Source organism: Vipera ursinii, assembly GCF_947247035.1.
Source record: "Vipera ursinii genome assembly, chromosome: 2".
NCBI lineage: Eukaryota > Metazoa > Chordata > Lepidosauria > Squamata > Viperidae > Vipera > Vipera ursinii.
In genome coordinates this window covers 34,677,521-34,699,472 of record NC_139513.1, presented here as the reverse complement: position 1 = coordinate 34,699,472, position 21,952 = coordinate 34,677,521, and the positions used below count along the sequence as shown (strand labels likewise).

Sequence of the window (21,952 nt, the reverse complement as noted above, 5' to 3'; positions counted from 1 at the left end):
TTGAAAAAAGCAAAATTGGCAATATATAAGAGCAGGGTTTGGGCCACTTTGTTGTGGAACATGTCAGCAGAATCTCAAAGCTATTTGAACTGCTGTGGAAATGGGTACTAAGAATTGTGCATGCTCCAATGAGAAGAGTCGAGAATGGATGTGGCTTGCATACAAAAATGAACAATACAAAAGAGAACTGAAGTTGCACAAGTATATGAAGAAAGAGTGAATGGGCTGTGAGAGAGAGGAAGACAGAGAAAGCTGGGGTGTCACAAAAAAGACATTTAAAGAACAAGAGTTGGCACAGAAACCTGTAATGGAAACAAGGATGGTTTGCAGAGAGGGAAATTTAAAGAGAGGTACAATACATGGAATAGTCTTGATATAAACTAACTTCAGCTATATTTCCTTTCATATATTTTTTTAAATGCACCCTTTATTTTCCTTCTCTTAGTAATTCTTCCTCTGTTTCTGCTATCCATATCTGGTTGCTTTCCCCGAAAGGAAGCTGATTGACAGATATCCATTTTAGTATCCACTCTCCACTATTTTATCTCTTCCTTATTTAATATATGTTGTCAAGTATCAACAACTTTATGGCGACTCACTCGATATTCCCCTGACTTGCTTCATATGATATTTTAAGCTCTTAAAATCTCAACTTTACTTTAAAAAGGGGTAAAACAACCTCTATGCATGGGAAGTATCACTGAGTAACAGAATCCCAAAGGTACTTTTTCGAAAGGCGACTAGACTTGAACTGACAACTTGAAGACTTTTCACTTGTCATCCAAGAAGCTTCTTTAGTTCTGACTGGAATTTCAGAACTGAAGAAGCTTCTTGGATGAGAAGCGAAATGTCTTCAAGGAAAAACAAAGTCCAGTTGTCTTTTGAAAAAGTACCTTGGGGACAGCCATGACCTGGATGAATGAGAATCTCCATAGACAATTGAAAGAATCTTGTACTTTTAAAAAAATATTATTTATTGTTTTATCATGCAAAGTAAAATACAAACAGAAAAACCAACCAACCAAATGAAACAAAACAAAAGCACACGTTCCACATTAACAACAACAACAACAAAGAAGAAAAAAAATAGTGTACAAAAAAAGAGGAAAAACTAATCAAATAAATTTAACATCTTGTACTTTTTTTTATGTTTGAGCTTCAGAGGCCCAGGGCCACGCCATTCACTCCTGATCAATACTTCTTTACTCTTTACTTTGTTGGCTACATATATTTAGTAGACTTCTCTCTGCTTTGCCTTCTTTTACTTGCTCCTGGTTAGGCCTACTCTCCCTTCCTTATGTTACATCTTAAAACAAAAACAAAAACCCAGCACATCACACAAAGCAACTTGTGGTGTTAAAAGATGTCCCTGTGAAGGTAACACACTCCTGTGTTAAATATCTCTGGAAATAACTCCCATTTCAGCATCTCTATTTCTATATTTCTGTGGGGGGAAATGTTATGAACCAATTGCTAAACCAATGTTCTTTCAGTAGGGAGGAATTGGGAACTGGACTCTAGTTTTGTAAAATTGTTGATATCCTTTGAGGCTTAAAATACCATCAATAAATCTATTTTTTTTTATTTATTTATTTAGGTTCTATGTTTCTAGAACAGAGGTCCCCCACCTTTTGGGCACCAGGGACCAGTTCCATGGAGAGAGGTTTTTTCGCAGACCGGAGAGTGTGTGGTTTTCTGTGCTGCTTGCATCCCACGGATAGGGCTTTGCTTGTTTGTGCGGCCCGGTTGCTGGCATGCCACAGCCCGGTACTGGTCCACGGACCGGGGGTTGGGGACCCCTGTTCTAGACTATCCATCTCCCTCAAGGAAGAGCTCTGGTTGTTGTATGTACTTCCAGTATGTTTAGGAGCTATATTTTTTTGTTAACTGTGAGTTGTCTATGCAGAGGGAGATAGTTTGCTTTTTTCTGGGTACAATCTGGATGTTTGCGGTGTCATTGATAAGCACATTGCCTTATACTAAGCATGTTGTTTTTCTGTTCAAATTGAAGGAGACTTAAAGGGTTTTTCTTTAGCTGTAACAGTGGTTTTAAAAATTATTATTTTAAATGGTGCTCATTTTCTAGTTTTTGGAAGATGTTTCCTAATTGAGGACATGCCCCCCAAAACAGAACCCAAGCCAGAAATATTATCGGATGATGCATTTGTTGGCTAGTCTTTTCATTCTGCAATCTGACATACCAACTTTAGTAGGTACATTATCTGATTTTTGACTGCTATGACATTTTTAAATCTAATACGGTAAATATTAAATTATGTTGTCATTGTCAGTCTCCCAGAGTTTTTTTGAGGAAATAAATTAATGCTTACTAGATGTGCTTTTATTTGGAAATAAATAATTAAAGGTATTGATGAAATGCAGTGCATTTGAGCATTGAGCCATACTGTATATATATCCATGCTTAACAACTCAGATTTACATTTGCTGCCTGGCTCTTGTAATTATACTCTTCTCTTATACATCTTCTACCCTACTGCAAATACATCCATGAAGAAATCAGTGAAACTATGTTAATTCTTCTCTAAAGATTGATCCTTTCATTCAAGGTTATGTATGACAGTTCAATCTAGAATTGTCATCAATATGTGTTGTCTGTTACGGGTAAAATAATCCAGTTTTTGAAGGTTCATACAAAGTTGTTCTCTTGCCTTTTTATGTGTACACCAGCTATCTTTAGTAGACAATTGCGGATACACAACCTTTTCTACTTAACTTTGAGTAATCACAGAGTTGGCAGTAGGGATTTAGACTTCTATAAAAATCAGGGGGGGAAAAACCATTTTCTTTTCCAAGTAATTTTATTACACTTATGCAAAATTTGATAAGGCATTGTAACAATAGACCAATGTGACATGACGCTATTTGGTAGCCCTATGCAAAGTGACCTGGATTCATTTAGACAAAAGATTCCTATTAAAGAGGCAACATGATTATTTTCATCAAAGTAAATATTTATTTCACTGAAGCATTTTATATGCCTCAAATCTTCTCACTTCTCGCCTGCCTGTCACTTCCCCAAAACCAGAAGAAGCTTCTGTACATTTGGGCAGAAGATTCTTTGGGCCACAGTCTGGTCATGATTGAGATGGATGTTCTCCAGTATGGCTCAGCAAAGCTTGGAGCAAGGCATGCCAGGGAAGGAAGATAGCAGATCCTTCGTAGCACTCACAAAAGCTGATGTGTATCTTCTTCTGCAGCATTTCAAAAGCTTTTGGCAAGCAGGTTGAAGGCCGTGAACAATTCATCTGCATGGTACTGACTAAAAGCTTTGCAAAGCAGACTGAAGTAAAGCAACATGAAGCACCTTCAAAGAAGTGCTTTGCCTGGAGCTCTGTTAAAGAAAAGCACCCCTTTGAATATTTGCACATTTGTTCTCCTATTTAAAAGACTGTGATAGGGTTATTTACAATGTAGTTAATAATACACTGTAGTCGGGAAGGGGGTGTTGCTACTTTCTATGACTATTTGAAGAAAGCCCTGTTGCGATAGAAATTAACAAAATCATTGGCACTAATCTGGAATCTCACCAATGGGAACTGCATTTTCAATAAGAATATACATTTGATACCATGACTATTTTAGAATTGGAAACTGTAGGGATAATACCAAGATATATAATTTGAAATAAATGTTATCTTAACACTACTGTATGCCCAGAAAAATCTGTCATCTTTCTTTCTTTCTTTCTTTCTTTCTTTCTTTCTTTCTTTCTTTCTTTCTTTCTTTCTTTCTTTTCGTATCATTTTGGTTTTGGCTTCTCTGTAGGCTTCCCACAGAATGGCCATTGTGAGACACATAATGTGGGAACCTGAAAGTTTTTCTATGTGATCCACCCAGGTAGTTTATAGTTCTTTGTGAGGGAACAATGCAAAGCTCTTGGAGAAGAGGGCTCAAGGATGTATTTCAGTCTCTTGAGCAATTTGAGGTCTTTACTACTCAGCTTGGTATCTGAATAATGATATTAGAAAGAGTTTATTCTTGATGGAATTGAAAGATTGCACTAGAAAAGTCTTCTCCACTCTTGAAATCTCCAGATGCTATGCCCAAAAGCTAATCGTGATTGGTCATTCTGAGTATTTAACATACCCAGATGGGTTGTGAACAGTGCATAATAGAATCTCAGGAGAACCAAGCCATTTAACAGTTTGTAAATTAATCATTGTGTAGGTCAAGGGTAGGCAACCGTGGCTCTTTTATGACTCGTGGACTTCAATTCCCAGAATTCCTGAGCCAGCCACGCTGAGGGGAAAGGGAGAGTTTCCAAGCTGAGCCATACTAGCTCAGGAATTCTGGAAGTTGAAGTCCACGAGTCATAAAAGAGCCAAGGTTGCCTACCCCTGGTGTAGATTATTCAGATATGAATCTACTTGACTGTATGTATGTATGTGTGTGTTTGTTTGTTTAGGAAAGCCTTAAAATATTTTTGTATATAAGTGTGAAAGACCAGATATAGCAATTTACATTCCATTTACAACTTTGTAAAACACTGTAAACATTTCTACCTTATTATTCTGTGTGGAACAGCTTTAAAACTTTTATCCTATTTGTTTTATATATTTTAAAACTACAGTTCTGTTTTCACGAAGCCCTCAACTGTTCAGAAACTTTTTTTCAGGATACAATTTATTTGAGAGAAATTTAAGGCTGACAAATATTCACTTGTTGAAAGAAAAGATGACCAACAAACATTCTTAAGATAATTTAATTTCAGATACAAGCTAAAGTTCACATTTTCCTACAATTCCTATATGCAGCTCATATTTTCTATAATGCATTGATGGCAGATATTGGGTAGTTTTATCTTAAAACATCTTTGTGGTTTAAATGTCAGGTTAAATTGTAGGTAGGAGTCAAGAAGCACTTTGCCTAAATTATGTATGTGTAGTTTCTAACTGAACTGTACAATTGAATCAGCAATTATGCAATTGAATCAGATTAGGACAGGAATAGTTACTCTAGTGCTCTTCTGGTGTTTTGAACCACTTTCCTTCAGTTTATACCCAGAATTAGTAATGACAAGAAATTATAGGAGTTTTTAACTTATTTGAAGGATACCACTTTGCTTACCGTTCAGTTAGAGGCTCAGTACGGTACTTGTCAAAGGTATCTTCACTGAATCTCCTAAACAGATTTTATCTCAACACTCAATATGGAATGGGCATTGAGAAGCTTGTGAATAGGATTGGCTAATAATAATTCACTTATTTAATTATTTATTTGGCACTTATTATTCACCCAAATAATAATGAGCAATTGAATCTTGAATAGACTCATTGGAAAGCATTGTGTTTGTGATACTGCAAGCGTCGGCCTGTTTTGTTGGCTTACTAACAGACTTGATAATAAACAAATCTTTTGGTTTAGGAATAGCACAGACTAATACTGAAATTTCTGCTTATTTATTTCTATATCTTCATTGCCCCTTCTTTGATTTAATCAGATTGGTCCCTGTGAGCTATGCGATTGTATCAAAATCAGTACAACATCTGATGTGATTATCATGACAGGGGCAACTGAAAAACATTATAGGTCACTGTGAACTCTTGGGCTAAAATGATTGTGTTGGCAAATGAATCCAAGATCATGGGAAATAAAGGGGGAAAAACCTGGGAAATTGTGTTAGAATCTTGGGAAGCAAAAGGATGTTAAACTGTATTGAAATCATTCCATGAAAATAAGAGGATTTTTAAAACAATTGGGTAACATTAAAGTAGGAAAGTAAACAGCTACACAGTCTGTAGCTTTGATCTGATATTCCACGCCATTTTTCACAGCTACTGTGAGAGAACAGAAATTGTTCTTACGATTTTCATAATTGCATTGAGATGTTGTTGTGTTGTTTTTTTTTGCTCCATCCCCTCATAGTAAAGATTTGTAGGCAGTGTTTTGTTAAATAAATACTTCTATACAGTAGCATGTTTTCTGTTATTGGATTTCTGAAATCTGAGCTGGTACAAATCCCTCATGAATAGTGTTGAAAAATGTATTCTGATAACTTCAAAAGGGTTACCTCAGCCAACAAGAAGCTGTGTGCGTATCCTAATTGCAGGAATAATCTGATGCACTAAAAGCATTGCTTTATTTTGCAGAATCTTCCAATGCAACATTATTGACCAATGCAGAAAAAATTGCTACAATTACAACTACACATACTCCACAACAAATGCCACAGGAGAACAGGTTAGTTTAATGACAAACTCCCCCCTCCCTTAGAGTGGCTGTGCTGTCACGTTCATTCAATACTTCTCATGTATCTTCACTCCTATAAATCTGATCTCTTTTTTTCTCCTTCTTTCCATTATTAATTTGAACAGAAACAATGCAAAGACAAAACAGGAATCCCAGTTTGATTTCAAAGCACCCACAGCCTCCCAGGTAAGGCTATTTGCTTCCCACAGTTTTAGTTTATTGGTTGCAGCTTGCAAATGTACAATACTCTTCCTCTCTCTGTATACAATATTTATACAATATTTATACAATATTTACAATATTTATCATTTATCCATATCCTAGTGACTAATTTAATACATACTAATGAAGTTCCTTCCCAAAAGATATTTGTAACAGGCGGCAATGAATCAAAATGAAAGGAGGATACAGTTTTGTACATAGCAAAATATCTTTGGATTATGTTACTCATAATAGGTCTGCAGAAATATACTACACTTGAATATATTTAGGTCTACTAGGAAATTATATTTTAAACTGTAAATTAATGAAATAAAAACACAGGACAGTGTATATATACCCTGAATGGCTTTCTACCTATCCAAGCTTGTTACTTTGCCTTCCTACTAGCAATTTTCATGGAACTAGTAGTTTTCCTATTCAGAGCAAATTTGCTGCATGGAATGAGTACAGAACATATTTATTTTTCTTCATAATTGATCAAAATGATTGCAGAACAGGAGAAAGTTTGCGGGGAGAAATACTGAGACTCCTGCAAGATGGGAGCATTTATTGTTAAACACATCTGAGAAGAGCATGGCTACGGTCTGAGCTGCAGTAGAAGAACAACATATGAAGATGTTATTCCTCTGTACTGGCTACACCTAGTGTGGCTACACCTGGAGTAATGTGTGTGATTCTGGGCACTGCATTCCCACAAGCACAGAGGGAATTCATAGGATGACAACGAGGACCTGGAGGCATTTCATAGGAAGGAAGGGTTGAAGAAACCTGGGATAATCAATCTGGATGGAAAGAAGAGGGAAGGGAAACATAATAGCCATGGACAGGTACATAAAGAGAAACTGCAGGGATAATGGTCCAGAACTGTCCTCCATGGCCACAGAAACTAGGACCATAAATGGTAGACATAAATGATAGGTTGCAAGGCTGATGTCAGTCATTTGAGGTAGTCAGGTCAAGAAAGCAAAACCACGAGTTCTAATCCTACCTTACGTTACAACAGACATGTCAAACACAAGGCCCGGGGGCCAGATCCGGCCCGCGAAGTGGTTTCATGCGGCCCGCGAAGCCATCCTGGAAACAGTGAGGGAACGGCCCCTACTGCCTTGGCCCTGGCCCAGAGACCCTCCTCCTGCCAGAGACCCTCCGATCTGTCCCACTCCTGCCCAGGCCCCCATAGGCACCCTTGATGCGAACGATGTAGAGCTGGCCACGCCCACCCAGTAGGCCATACGCACTCTAGCCACGCCCACCCAGTAGGCCACGCCCACCCAGGCCATACCCACCCAGGCCCCTGAGGGCAACCGCAATGCTGATGCGGCCCTCAATGAAATTGAGTTTGACACCCCTGCGTTACAATAACAGAATCTGGATACAAATACATACACCAGTTCACAAGATTTTAAAGGTTAGCATTCAATTAGCACCAGAGGGTTTTCTTTTGGGATTGTTGGATAAGCAGTGGGAAAAAAGTTATGGAATTTTGTATCTGGTAACTGTAGCAATATTGTTGCTTGCACAAAGATGGAAAGATTCAGGCTGACCTGGAGGAATGCAACGGAGGAATGGTGGGTGAAGATGATGGAACTTGACAAAGTGGCTAAGTCGACTTCTTTGATCAGAGAAAAGAAAATACTTACAATGATTGCTGAGTGGAAACAACCTTGTAAATTTTATGTGTGAAACAGAAAAAAAATGAGCTTATAATTTATGGTTTTGATGATTACACAGTATAGATAATAGAAAGAGTTATGTTGTAACCATAGAGTAGAAGGTAAATTTATAATTAAGATTGCTGTTAAAGAAGATTGGAAATTACTTCATTGCATCTTTTTTTCTCTCTCTCTTCTATTTTTCTTTTGCTTTTTTTGTACATTCCGTTTTGATTTCTTTCTTTTCCTTTTTTTCTTTTTTTACCTTATATCGGTTTTATTAGGTTTTGTCTTCCTTTTTTTAAAAAAAACCCTTTTATTTATTTATTTATTTTCAGTGCAGTCGTGTCTGATTCTCAGACACTACTTGGAAAGGCCCTGATGTTCTCTTGGCAAGATTTTTCAGAAGTGGTTTGCCATTGCCTCTTTCCTAGGGCTGAGAGAAAGGGACTGGCCCAAGCTGGCTTTGTGCCTAAGGCAGGACTAGAACTCGTCGTCTCTGGTTTCTAGCCTGATTCCTTAACCACTCCACCAAAGTGGCTCCCAATTAAAAAAAAAAAAAGTTCCCTTCTCGGCCTTATGGGTAGTGTGTGTCTTCCCCAAACTCAGGTCCTCTACCGGAGGCCTAGGAGTTTGAGGCTTCTGCACGATATCTTAGCTGTTCCTAGCACTTCACTCTTCTAAACAGAGAGCTCTGATTTTGTTCCTGGGATCAATAGGAGCCCCTCTCCCAGCTTAGGAGTCATGGCCTCCAGCGCTCCAGTATTCTTACACCACTAGGACCACCTTGGCCTTAACTTCATTATATGATGATGATGATGATGATAACTTTATTGTCACTTTGAATGTACACCAATCGGCAAACATCAAAATGAAATTTCGTTGCATACAGCTCTCAAAGGGTCACCACCTCTGATATATACTCCTTGTTCGGGGCCCACTCAAATTTCACATTGTCCATTTTAGTCTCTAGGGAGTGAACGATGGCAAACAGGACAGATGGAAATGGGGCTCCATGTGGATTAGCCCTCAAATTCGCTTGTATTCCGACAACCTCGCCTTCTTTCCTTTTTCTGATCCTGACTCTTCCACCTTTTCCTTGCTTCTTTTCGCCCCTGGAGCACGCTGCCACCGCCACCAACTCCTCCAAAAGCCTCTCTCTCTTCCTCTGGGCCTGCCGGCAGCCTCATCCAGTTCCTTCGCTCCATAAGCTCCAGGTCCTCTCTGCCTCCTCTGCCTCCCCTGGAAACAGCCCTGATTTGAAATAGAATCCATCACTGGGCCAACAGTCAGATCTTGCTGCTGGCAGAACAAATTCAAACAGCGCCAATGACTTTTAACAGTCTCACCAACAGTTCCAAAACAACTAGAAACTCGCCAGGCCAGCAAAGATTGTCGGTCGTATGTCGTATGTTACCTTAGTTCCACCATGTTGCTCAAACACATTAAAATCTTCCTGATCATGTGGCCTATAGCCCTTACTATCTCTCCCAAAACTATTCGCCTTCAAGACCCAATGCAGCCGCAGCCATTCCAGGCGCCACCATCTTAGAATGTTATGAAGTACATCCCCCTCCTCTGCCTTTATTTTCCAGAGAATAAGGGAACATCATTTTTCAGATACTTTTTCCATCCCATCCTTTCGACTCAGGTTTCATTGATCAGAGCCTTGTCTAGGCCAGGGGTTCCTGACCAGGGATGTGAGACGGTATTCCAGGTGGTGCGAAAACTTGGGTTTTCAAAATTATAGTGTATGTGCACAATTCGTTGCCGTTATTTTGATTTTTTGTAAGGGGTGCAAGACTATATCAGAAGTGTTCTAGGGGTGTGGGGTATAGAAAAGGTTGTGAACCACTGGTCTAGGCTGCGGTTCTTCCTTCTGTCTCCCAAGGACAGAGACGGCAGTTATGTCCCACAGAAAATTCAGTGTATCTGTTTTGAGTGCTTTCTCAGTTTGTCTCTGCGTGTTTGTATGTGCTGTTATGACCGCCCAAAAATTGTGCTCCAAATTGGGTGGCCTTGCAAATCTTTTATATCAATCGATCAAATAAATACAATAAAAATACAGAGCAAATATGCTTTGCTGACAATGGTAGCACTAATGTAGTTTGTGTACACACAGGCATACCAATTAATCTACCAGGATACCTTCCAAACAATTGTACCAAAACTTTGGAAAGAAACAGCTGCTTTAGCACTTCTAAATGGTCTTAACACAGATTTGAACAACTTAATTCAGGGGTCTTCAACCCCTGAGTGGCAGCCCAGTCACCGGGCCATGGCCTATTCAGAACCAGGCCAGGCACGCCAGTCTGTCACTCACACAGCCTGGTTCCTCTCTTCTCTCCCCCCCTAAGTGGGGCTACCAAGCTGCAAAGGTTGGGGACAGCTGACTTAATCAATGACGTTTTGGAGAATGCCAAGGCGAACAATGCAATAAGCATTCTTTCTTTAAAAATGGAGCTATCTTGCTTTTGATATAAGAACTAAATTTAATTTTCAAGGAATAGATTAAAGGTAGCGGTTTGAAAATTAGGGCATTTTCAATTTTTTATGTCCTGTGTTCATTTTAATGTGATGTACCGGCCTGATCATTTGGACCAATGCTCTTCTGTCTTTGTGTGCAAGTAATTTAAATCTTCTTGACGGTTAAGGTTGCAAATTGTATTTTATTACTTTCTTCTAGCCAGAACAAGATTTTTACACTGTGGAACTTGAAAGAGGAGCTAAAGGGTTTGGCTTCAGTCTGCGAGGTGGCCGAGAATATAACATGGATCTCTATGTTTTGCGGTTAGCAGAAGATGGCCCCGCTGAGAGATGTGGAAAAATGAGGGTATGTTACTAGTCCACATAAGCTACCATTTCTCCTTTGCCTTATTTGCAGGCCATCCTTTCTACTCAGTTTCCTCCTTTTTCTGCTGTTTGGATGCAGAATATAGATGGCCTTATTCAAGCCATTAGTCAAAAGTCATCAGCAAATTATTATTTTTTTTGTTATGTCTGAAAGTGAAAAAGCCTTTTAGCCCACATAAATGCATGCTTAGATTATTGATTTTCTTCTATTCAATGTGCCATTGCTCTGTATTTGGACACGGTGTTTCATGCAAGGATGTTTTGTTTGTTTGTTTTGGAACTGCTACATTTTTAAACAATAATTCCATCTGTAGAATTTTACTAAGAAGTCCTTAGGACCTTCAGACTTAAATGTGCAACATTTTCTGGACCAAAAGGCTCAAGTCTTTGCGTGCCATGTGCCGTATGTGAATATCCCCAAATAATATTCCCACCTCAAAATGTTAATGCTGGCTCATGTTCAGTTTTGCACTTTGGCAGCTCATTCGGACTCTTCTAGGTGAAGTTTTTCCCTGCCAGCGTTGTACTTTAATCATAGAGTATTTTATTTTCACAGATTGGGGATGAAATACTGGAGATTAATGGAGAAACCACAAAGAACATGAAGCACGCTCGAGCCATAGAACTAATTAAAAATGGTGGCCGCAAAGTTCGCCTGTTTCTCAAACGTGGAGATGGCTCTGTACCGGAATATGGTGGGTCAAACTATGAAAACATTCCTTATCTTGCTCCGGGCATCACACCGTGAATGATATATCTCCAAGATCTGAAGCGGGGAATTCTTCTTTTTCCTTTTCTTTCTTTTTTTCTCTTTTTCCACCAATGTCTTACCAACCTTGACAACCGTGGTTAATGGCCTCGCTTGTGCCGAATTTTCTCTACACTTTTTCATCCTTTGCTTGCTACTATGGACTTTTGTGGGGGCACAGTGTACAGGCAAGACCATCTTCAGAGCAGTATTTTGGTGATACAAGGGGGCAAAAACACATAGACAAACCAAAACTGTACTATCCTGTCCGACCAAACAAGGAATGTTTATTGAACTGTGCCAAACTGTTTCTCAGCGGATGAATTGTTCTCTCGTCTTCTGATCAATGCAGAGTTGGGAAATTTGTGTTATCCTTCGGAAACTGTTGTCCTTGGCTTTTGTCTGTAACCATAGGCATGAATTCCACGATGGTGTCTGGGCTTTTACTGTCCCCGTACATTTATGTAAATATTTATAAATTTATTTTTAAAAACGTATGCAATACAAGAATATATTCACGTGAATTCCCCCTCCTGCCCCTTTCCTTTAGACTGTTCACAACTGTGTCAGCTATGAACAAATTAATATTGCCATTCTCAATGTTTATTATAAGAGAAGAGATGTTGTTTTATTTGGTTGCCGAGGGTTATATCTGCATTAAAAATCCCACTTGTATTTAAGTTCTGTAGTATTGGTTTTGGGTGGCTTAGTACTGTATATAATATTATGATGTCCTATTTATTTGAGATAGTTATTTCAGATATATGCCCTAGATGTAGGGCTTTTCCCAAATATAATTGGTTTCCAACCAGTTATGAGTTATAAGCACACAAATGAACAGGTGTCCTTTATGTTTCCCCATATTTGGGATAATATACCAATAAATTATATTTCTTTTTATTCCTAGTGTGGAACACTATCAAAGTCCCAACTATTGTACTTTTCTATTTTTGTTCTCCAGAGATGGGAGAAGTGGCAAACAATATGTGGGTGGGATCTTTCAAAGGTTATAATTGTATCCCCACAAATTACCAAAAAGAAAAAAAAATTCTTTATTTTTTCACTCCATTATATTAGCACCAGGTTGAACTGGTCTTATAAATGAATCGGTGAATATCTATATACCAATTCAGTTTGTCTTGAGAAAGATGGACTTTTCTTGTTGATATAGGCCCAATTATATTCCTTGTAAAGCCACATAATCTGAAAAAGGTGGCTTATATTCATTATAATAAGTTGTTTTGTTTGTTTTTTTAGAAAAAGGGAGATTATATATAATGTGTCAGCAAGAGTAACCTCACAGGTACTATAAGAATTGAAAAAAAACTTATGCAGTCATTTAGGGCAGAGGTGGGGGGGAACTATGGCCCTTTTATGATTTGTAGACTTCAACTCCCAAAATTACTGAGCCAGCATGGCTGATTCAGGAATTCTGGGAGTTGAAGTCCACAAGTCATAAAAGGGCCATAGTTCCCCACCCCTGATTTAGGGCAAAGTTATTTGGCATGCTTTGGGATTGAGAACATTGCCCTTAAAGTTTTTTCTGGCGTGGCCTCCAATGCCAGTTTCTTAAAAGAATTCAATTAGTATGCCACACACAAACTTGTCCTTTTTTTTTTAAGAACATCCTGAAAACTTCACACAGTCAGGTGATTAGTAGTTTATCCAACTCACTCTACCATTTTAATCCGTGTCATGATTAAAATTCCTGTGTTTGCACTTCTGTTGTACATTTAATTGGCCATGTTTCTGCAGGACTAAAACTGTGTAATGTTCTTTATGTTCTGTCTTTTTTTCCTATGCTCTTTTGGCTGTAAAGTATTGTACCATATGCTAAACATTGCAAATATAGCCTATCAAAAAAGTGTTTCACATCTTCCAGAATGTCTGTTGCCCTGAGGATGAAAAATTTAACACCAGGGTTTGGGGTTAGGGTAGCTTCTTTTTTTTTTGTCTCTTTGTTAGCTTGTTCTCTTTCTTTTTTCAGTCTGGACTGCCAATCGCTTTTGAAATCCTCTTTAACAAATTCCATTTTCAAGCCAGGGGCTGCACAGTTGCTGTCCTGTGCCTGTAACATTTTGGGGCTGAATTGCTTCAATCCTGTCCGTTGCAATCACTAACAAATTGCTTCAAAAAAAAAAAAAGAATGAGGTTCCAGTATTTTTTCCTGACTCAATTGGAACACGCTTCTCTGAGGAGGCTGTATATTTTTGTAATGAGTTTTGTACTTTTCTTCGATGTCATAGTATGTAGTGGGTTTTATTTTGGTCGTTGTTGATTGTTAATTGTTTTATCTCTGACATTCTGTTTCATTGTCCCGATTATGTCTCTCTTCTCTCCTTTGCACTCTCCCTCTCCAAAACTGATGTTTTCGTTGTCTGGGTTGTTCAGTCACCTTTTTTTCCAATGTTTTAAGTACACTGTCTCGCTTTAACAATCGCTGTTTCTGCAGCCTTATATTTGGGTGATGGCTAGACAATCCTGATTGGGGGAAAAAATAAAATTTTCTTTATTCTAATATTTTTTAAAACAAATGAAGATTCTTTTCCCCCCCCCTTACCTCTTTATTATAGGGAATCTAAACATTCTACTTTTTTTTCTTTCTCTTTCTCCTACTTTTCTTGATGCCGGGGCTCTTCCTTCCTCAGCGTTGATACCTCCTAATCTCGCTGCATGTATGAGACATGACAAGCTCGGGGAATCTTGCTTCTACCTTATGGGCCATAATCAAACTACGGTTTGTAGCTAAAATCAATACTAGGTGTTTCTGTGCTGTGGCCTAATTCTCTCACCTTGCTTTCCACTTTTGCTAAACTTCTGCATATTCGGCAATTCATTCTGAGCATCCTGCAGTTCCATGAATTGTAAGTACCCCGTACCCGTGGTCTTCTGCAAGAGACCACAACATGCCAAGTTGACTTGGCCTCATTTGAAGATGAAACAGTGGTTCTCCATTTCTGAAGTCTTACGGTGTAAGCGATCCATGGTTTCCTCTCAGAAATCGTCAAAAGCCTGCAGAAAACCCAAGCTAACCACGCCTGTTCAAAAGAGAGCTTGTGTAGGAAATTTTATTTCATATTCAGGAGAAAAGAGAGAGGAATTTAGGATTCCAAGGAATTTTGTGACTTGTTGTTCTCAAACATTTTATTGTGCACATGGTAATTATTTGGCTTAGAATCCAGGTAGCGGTGTCACACAAGATATCTGGGTTGTTTTTTTTTCCAAAGCAATAAACAATTACAGTACCAACCTCAAAGCAATTGAATTGCCATTTTTAAAGCAATTCATAATCAACTATGATTGCTCTAGCAAAATGATTTGCTGCTTCTGCTTACAGCATCTGTGTTTACTGCAACAGGATAAATGTAAACATTTTACCCGATATTTCTGCAGATCTAAACAGACTCTGCTGCATTGATAAGATCGGATCATGTCTTTCCATATCCTGCTGCTCTCATTGTGTGTGTTTAAGTTCAATCATTGTGGCAAACCAAAATTGTCCTCAATGCTTGCACGTGTTATATATAAAGAGGGGCTAAGTTGTGTGTTCACTGAAAATCTATAGGTCTCCTGATGCCCAATGATTCTGGGTGGATTACAATTGAAAGTATAAAATACAAAAAGAAAAAGAAAAACAATAATGATACCAACGCAACTTATAACCACCACCACCCCCAATTCCCCGAAAAAGGTATCCAGCAGGGGCTCAACCTCTGTCCCAGATGCTGGAAGAATAGTTAGCCATTCCTGAACATCATCCGAGTGGCAGCTGTCCACAGCACTGGGGAATCTCATTCCAGAGTTCTGAGAATCAGTACTGAAATAATTAAAAACACATCTGTCTTCAAAGCTTTTACAAGTTACAATACAGCTTCCAGATATAGTTTTCTTTAAAAATAAATAAAATGTTTTAAAATTATTTGAATGGCTAGTGTATATCAGGAAATGAAAAGAAAAGGAAGCTATGAAGGGGTTCACTACAAAGGCTTTACGTTAGGCTAACATATTCCGATTTGGACCTGGGGAAAAGTTAATTCTCCCATTCCTAATGCCGTAGAGACCAGAATTAGAGATTGACATTGCCATGAGAAGCATCCATACTAATGTAGAGCGCTCATCCTTTGTTGTTTTGCTAAAATTAACAAAAGCTTCAGGAAGCATCTTTTTGACTGCTTAACAATTGCTTGGGTTGTTTTTTTTTTTACTAATGAAGTGTTCGGAGTAATGACTGGTATCCAAGTCTAAAATCAGGCCACCGTTGCCAAACCTTGTGTTATCTTTTTTTTTTTTCAGACCCCAGCAGCAACAGGAGCAGCCCAGCCACAGGTTCACAAAAAGTATCGGAAGTGAAAAATATGCAGTACAACAGACAACCACACTTACCCTTGGAGCCCAGTTATCCACCAGATCTTCACAAATCACCCCAACATGGAGAGAAGCGGATATGTTTCAAGGACCCCCAAAGCAGCAGAGAGTTCGGCAGACAATCCAATGCGCATCACACGTGGAACGGAACTTCTAAAAACAGCAATAGCATCCCAGTCCGAAAAAAGGACAGATCACCGGAAAAAAGGTACGAGCGTCAACCAGAGAGAATGGCCATCAACGGACAAAAACGAAGAGCTCCTGAAAAGAGGAGAGAAGGTACAAGGAGTGCTGAAAACACTCTGGAGAGAAGGGGCAGGTATGAGAGGAGAAGAGACTTTTCTCCAGAGAAACGAAGAGAACGATCACCCACTCACCGACGGGATAACTCACCCAGCAGAAGAAGACGGTCACTCGAAAGACTTACGGATCAGAGGAGATCGCCAGACAGGAAGAAGGAGAGCTCACCTCCCGGAAGGAGGGCTAAGTCGACGGAGAGGAGGAGAGAGAGGACCCCAGAACAAAGAAGGGAGAGGTCTCCCGATAAACGAAATAGAGATGGCAGAGTCAGTTTTCGGGAGAAGGAAGAAGGCACGCTGAGATACGACACAAATAAAAGTAACAGGCAGCCAACAGAACAAAAACGGCGACCTTATAAAGAGTGCAGCACTGACCTCAGTATCTAGTGGCTTTTGTAGCCTTAACAATACTTTTTGCGGCCTTTCCAGCATTCAGAGTTCCTAGGAAGGAAAGTAGCAGGATTCAGAATTCCCAGGAAGGAAAGTAGCCTCAAAATGAGCCTCTCGCAGCCACCACAAAAAAATAAAGTCTAATCATCCGCAACATATTCACGTGTTTTGCACATGGTGCGGGCAGCGTTAAAGTATATGCATTTCAAATCATATTTGCCAAATGTTCGTCCCAAAACGGTGATGAAAATTGTGTTCCTCCTTAACACGTCGCTGTGAGCATTAGATGCATTGTACTTTTCCGTGGCTTAGTTGTCCCTTCCTTAGTTTTACGGTGGGCAAGTAGTTCAACATTTAGGTTCAACCACACTGTTTTGTTGATTTATTTCATTGCAATCGTGAATTTATGATTTTCTAAAGAATGGGTTGGAGGAAGAGGCGGGGGGGTTGATCAGTAAAACTTTGAACTACTGTGGAGGGATTTTTTTTTCTTTACAAATAAGCAACATCGTTCTCAAAACTAAGAGAACTATTTGAAGAGACTGCTGCTGGGATGAAGGATATTTATGCAGATCTACACAGCACATGTTAAGAAATGTATAGTGTGTTCCCTTGAACGATAAGTACTTTGGGTCTCCTTTAAAAGGAAGTAACGTGGCCAAGGATCGGTAATCATCATGCATTGTTATCATGTGCAGGATAAACCATCATGTTTGTTCATAATTGTGACCATTAATGAAATTTCACAAAGGCAGCACCACTGTTGTTCTTGTTCAAGCAGTAGAAACATTCAGATGAAATTGGGAGCCTGAATAGTATCACTTGTTTGCCTTGAAAGGGAAATTGACATGAATTTATTTCCTTATTCAAGAAGCATTTTAAGGAACAAATACTCCTTTCATAGGCTGAGTTTAAATGCTTTCAGGTTAGTCTAAGCATTTAAGTACTCTTGTCGCCAAATGGAACTGTTTCTCTGGGCTTCTGGGTTCTTTTTTTTTTAATTATTATTATTATTATTTTACCTTTTTTCCCTTTCCACTTTCTGGTACACCCTTACTTGAGACAAAAGGAAATACATTTGTGAAATTGTCAGACGAGTTAAAAATTTGGTATGGCGTTCTTGAGAGAAAGCTGTGCTTTTTGCTCTACATCACACTGTCACGAGGGGAACTAACCTATTCAAGAATCTTTTCTGTTGGGTATTTTCATGCAACAAGTTTGTGCGGTAAGTATACTGTAGTACCAATAGCAGAATTAATGGATACTGCCTAGCTGAGCCAAAAAAAAAATGCCGTTACTGTTGGACCACTAAAAATTTTAAACTGCTGCTTTTTATTTTACAGTGCATTGAGGTGTATGTGTAATATTGTTTCACTGTGGTTTTTTTTCATGTGCCCATGCACAGACACATACACATAAAGAAAATAAGATTGCAAGTCTATCACTGTTATTGCCCTGGTACTGTAAAAAAAAAAGGAAAGACAAAGATGGCTTGCCATTGTGTGTACAGACTTTAAATTGTAATTAACAGAGCCTGTTGAAAACAAAACAAAAAGAAACAGTTGCCTTTTTTTGCTTGTATAAAAGAGACTTTATGACAGAATTTAGCTGTGCGGAATGTGCTACATGTTTATAATTCTGGGGGAAAAATGGAACAAATTGATTCACGGGGATATATTTTAATGTAAACTGAATCAGGTATGTAAAGCTGTTTTAACAGAAGACAATATAAGTAACTTGGAAGCTTTTGTTGATCGGGATGTATCATGTCCTCTGGTGGGGTGGAAAATGCCTCTTGGAGGCCTTGGGATGCGGTTTCTGTTCTTCAGTTATCATTTCTTGCCATGTGGCCTAGTTATAGTGCTGTTTTTTTCCTGTGTTGACAAGAAACATATGTGGGCCAATCTTTTTTATAAAACCCTATGCATCTATACTGTTCATAGCTTTATTTGAAAGATTGGGTTTATACATGACGATAGTCTAAGTAGATGTGGACTTTACTCAATATAAGATTCTTTCCTTGGGACAAAATACAATGTATATGATGTAGCTACAATGAAGGAAAGAATCTCTGAATGCTATTTTTATTATCAAATAAAGATTTCCATACAAAGCATCCACGTGATTCCAGTGGTAAAATTAAGGAAGAAATGTCATGTATTTGTCTGGATTTTTCTTGCTCTGACTTTGACGTTACATTCCACAAAACAACACAAGCTTTGGGTTTCTTACCAGATGTTTGTACCGCCTGTCGTTTTCTATATGAGAATCAGAAGAAGAGTCATTATCCAGGGATAATGTATTAATAGAAGAGAATTTTTGTACATTATTTAATAGTGAATGAAACATCTGCAAGAAAACAGCAAAGCTCAGAGAACACCAAGGATCCCATTATCAGTATTGTTTGTGCATTTTCTGGCCACATCATGTCAGCCAACAACTGAAGAAGGAAGATTCAAATAGGCAAATTGAACACACAATCTGCCTGCAATCAATTTGGTCCTTTGTAAGGCCAGATTAAATGTGAAACATCTCCTGGTTAAAGTCTTGAAAAGGCCCTGCCAGTTGACGAATTAGTAATTTGTTTAGTTTAGTTTAGTTTTATTCGATTTTTATACCGCCCTTCTCCCGAAGGACTCAGGGCAGTGTACAGGGCAATAAATATAAAGGCGAAATACAAAAGTTAAAAGACAATTAAATATTATGCCCAAATATAAAACAATAATTAAAAGCCATATTAAAACCCCAACCCTAACCTATCAAACCAGGTCAGATTGATCGAATAAATGTTTTTAGATCGCACCGGAAGGAGCGAAGGTCGGGGGCCATCTGGAGCTCGACCGGCAAGCAGTTTCACAGGTCTGGTGCGCCCACAGAGAACACCCTCCTCCTGGGGGCCACCAATCGACATTCTTTGATCGGAGGCACCCTGAGGAGGCCCTCTCTGTGGGAGCGCACAGGACGGAGGGAAGTTGACGCCGGCTGCAGGTGTTGCCGTAGGTAATCCGGACCCATGCCATGTAGGGCTTTGTAGGTCATAACCAACACCTTGAATCTCACCCGGAGGACAACCGGCAGCCAATGCAGCTCGCGGAGCAAAGGTGTAACATGGGAGTATCGGGAAACTCCCAGCACAACTCACGCGGCTGCATTCTGCACCAGTTGGAGCCTCCGAGTGGTCTTCAAGGGCAGCCCCATGTAGAGAGCATTACAGTAGTCCAGACGAGAGGTCACGAGCGCATGATTGACTGTGCGCAAGGCATCCCGGTCCAGATAGGGCCACAACTGGTGCACCAGGCGAACCTGGGCAAAGCCCCCCCTAGTCACAGCTCCAATATGCTCTTCTAAAGAGAGCTGTGAATCTAGAAGGACCCCCAAGTTGCGCGCCCTATCTACGGGGGGTAATAGCTCACCCCCCCATGGCAAGAGTTGGAATAATCTGAATTTCCCAGGATGCCGGCACGAACAGCCACTCAGTCTTGTCAGGGTTGAGCCGAAGCCTGTTCCTCCCCATCCAGACCTGGACCGCCCCCAGGCAACGGGACATCACGTCGAGGGCATCGCTGGGGTGGGCTGTTGTGATTCCCAGAACAGCCTTTTCTTTGGTGTGTCTTCCTTTCTTTAATTTTATATTTCAATTAGTTTTACGACACGGTGGGTGTCCTTCTATTGAGACCACTGACATAACTGATTTGGAGCCCAGAAAGACTTTTCAACTGTCTTGAAGCCAAACTGGAGTAGAAGTATAACACTGAAGGGTTGAATACGTTATTATGAGAAATATCAGTGAAGCAGCAAAACAATAATTGTTTGATGATTTGCTTATGGATCTGGGAGTTAAATCAATAAGACCATAGGCTGCTAATCTGCGAAGATCATTAAAAGCTGTTCAAATATAGCCAGGGGTACCTGGGAATTAAAATGATTTACTATTTTAATTTCACACTGGGGAGAAAGACCAGTTCTGTTCTCAGATGTGATGAACAGTGACAATCCAGAGGGGCATTCAAAGTCACTTTGCCTCCTGTTTCTTAATGCAGCTTTATATTGCAACCACTCCATTTAAAAATACCAGAGGTCAGAATAAAACAACATTAAATTTCAGAACCACAATTCTTGACCTGATACTCTTGATGTACAAAAGGAAGTTTTGTTGGGTTGCAGCTGTTCTTTTAGTGCTAACCACTATCAAAATTGTTCTTAATTTCAGCAACTTAATTATCATATTCTGCCATGCAATAAGAACATAAAATACCCTTGGACAATATTTATTCTTTGGTACCATTCATTGATTAAATTTGCAGCCTTGGAATATCCCATTTATCTATAAGGAAACCTGTTGAAATGTTTTGGCTCCGGTCTAGATTATTAGTATCCTTTTGCAATGATGCATTAATTCACTTGACATTGTAGCAAGCCAACAAAGGCTCAAAGCACAGCAAAACACAAAAGGAAGAAGGAGGAAGTCAAACTGAACACAAGGCATGTGTAATTGAAGCAGGCTAATCACTGGTGTCTAGTTGCATGCCAGCAACCGGGCTGCACAAACAAGCAAAGCCCCATCCATGGGATGCAGGCAGCACACAAAACTATGCACTCTCCGGTCTGCAGAAAAACCTCTCTCCACGTAACTGGTCCCTGGTGCCCAAAAGGTTGGGGACCTCTGGTGTAGCACTTACGTGAGAAGCAAAGAAAATTTGGAGATGGAAAAATTGCATCCAGTTGAAATTAAATCTAATACAAGTAGTCCTCAACTAACAACAGTTTGTTTAGTGATCCCTCAAAGTTACAACGGCACTGAAAAATATTACTTGTGTCCATGTTTCACAGTTACGGCCTCCATGATCATGTGAGCAAAATTCAGAGGCTTGGCGACTGGTTCATACTTACGATGGTTGCTATGTCTCCAGGGTCACGTGATCACCTTTTGTGACCTTCTGACAAGGAAAGTCAGTGGAGAAGCCAGATTCGCTTAACAACTGAATTATTAACTTATCAACTGCAGTGGTTCACTTAACAACTGTGGCAAGAAAGGTTGCAAAATGGGGCAAAATTTACTTAACAAATGTCTCACTTAACAAAATTTTGAGTTTAACTTTGGTCGTAAGTCGAGGACTATTAAGATCTCATTTCAATAGCAGTTTATATGAGAAAGAATTAGCTATGTATTTGAGTTTTGTTTTTGTTTTTTTAAAAAAACCCTCTCATTTTTG

The 21,952-nt window shown here is 39.3% G+C and overlaps 1 protein-coding gene across 1 annotated transcript in view; it reads left to right on the top strand.

Annotated features, from left to right (window-relative positions):
• MAGI1 (membrane associated guanylate kinase, WW and PDZ domain containing 1) overlaps nucleotides 1–16,245 on the top strand; it is a 530,488-nt gene extending 514,243 nt beyond the window's left edge. The window contains exons 20-25 of the mRNA XM_083356114.1: nucleotides 6,111–6,201; nucleotides 6,336–6,396; nucleotides 10,774–10,917; nucleotides 11,494–11,632; nucleotides 14,334–14,422; nucleotides 15,979–16,245. Of these exons, the coding sequence (XP_083212240.1) occupies nucleotides 6,111–6,201; nucleotides 6,336–6,396; nucleotides 10,774–10,917; nucleotides 11,494–11,632; nucleotides 14,334–14,422; nucleotides 15,979–16,035 (581 nt within the window). The 3' untranslated portion in view covers nucleotides 16,036–16,245. The remainder of the gene's footprint in view (nucleotides 1–6,110; nucleotides 6,202–6,335; nucleotides 6,397–10,773; nucleotides 10,918–11,493; nucleotides 11,633–14,333; nucleotides 14,423–15,978) is intronic.
• The last annotated feature ends 5,707 nt before the right edge of the window (nucleotides 16,246–21,952 follow it).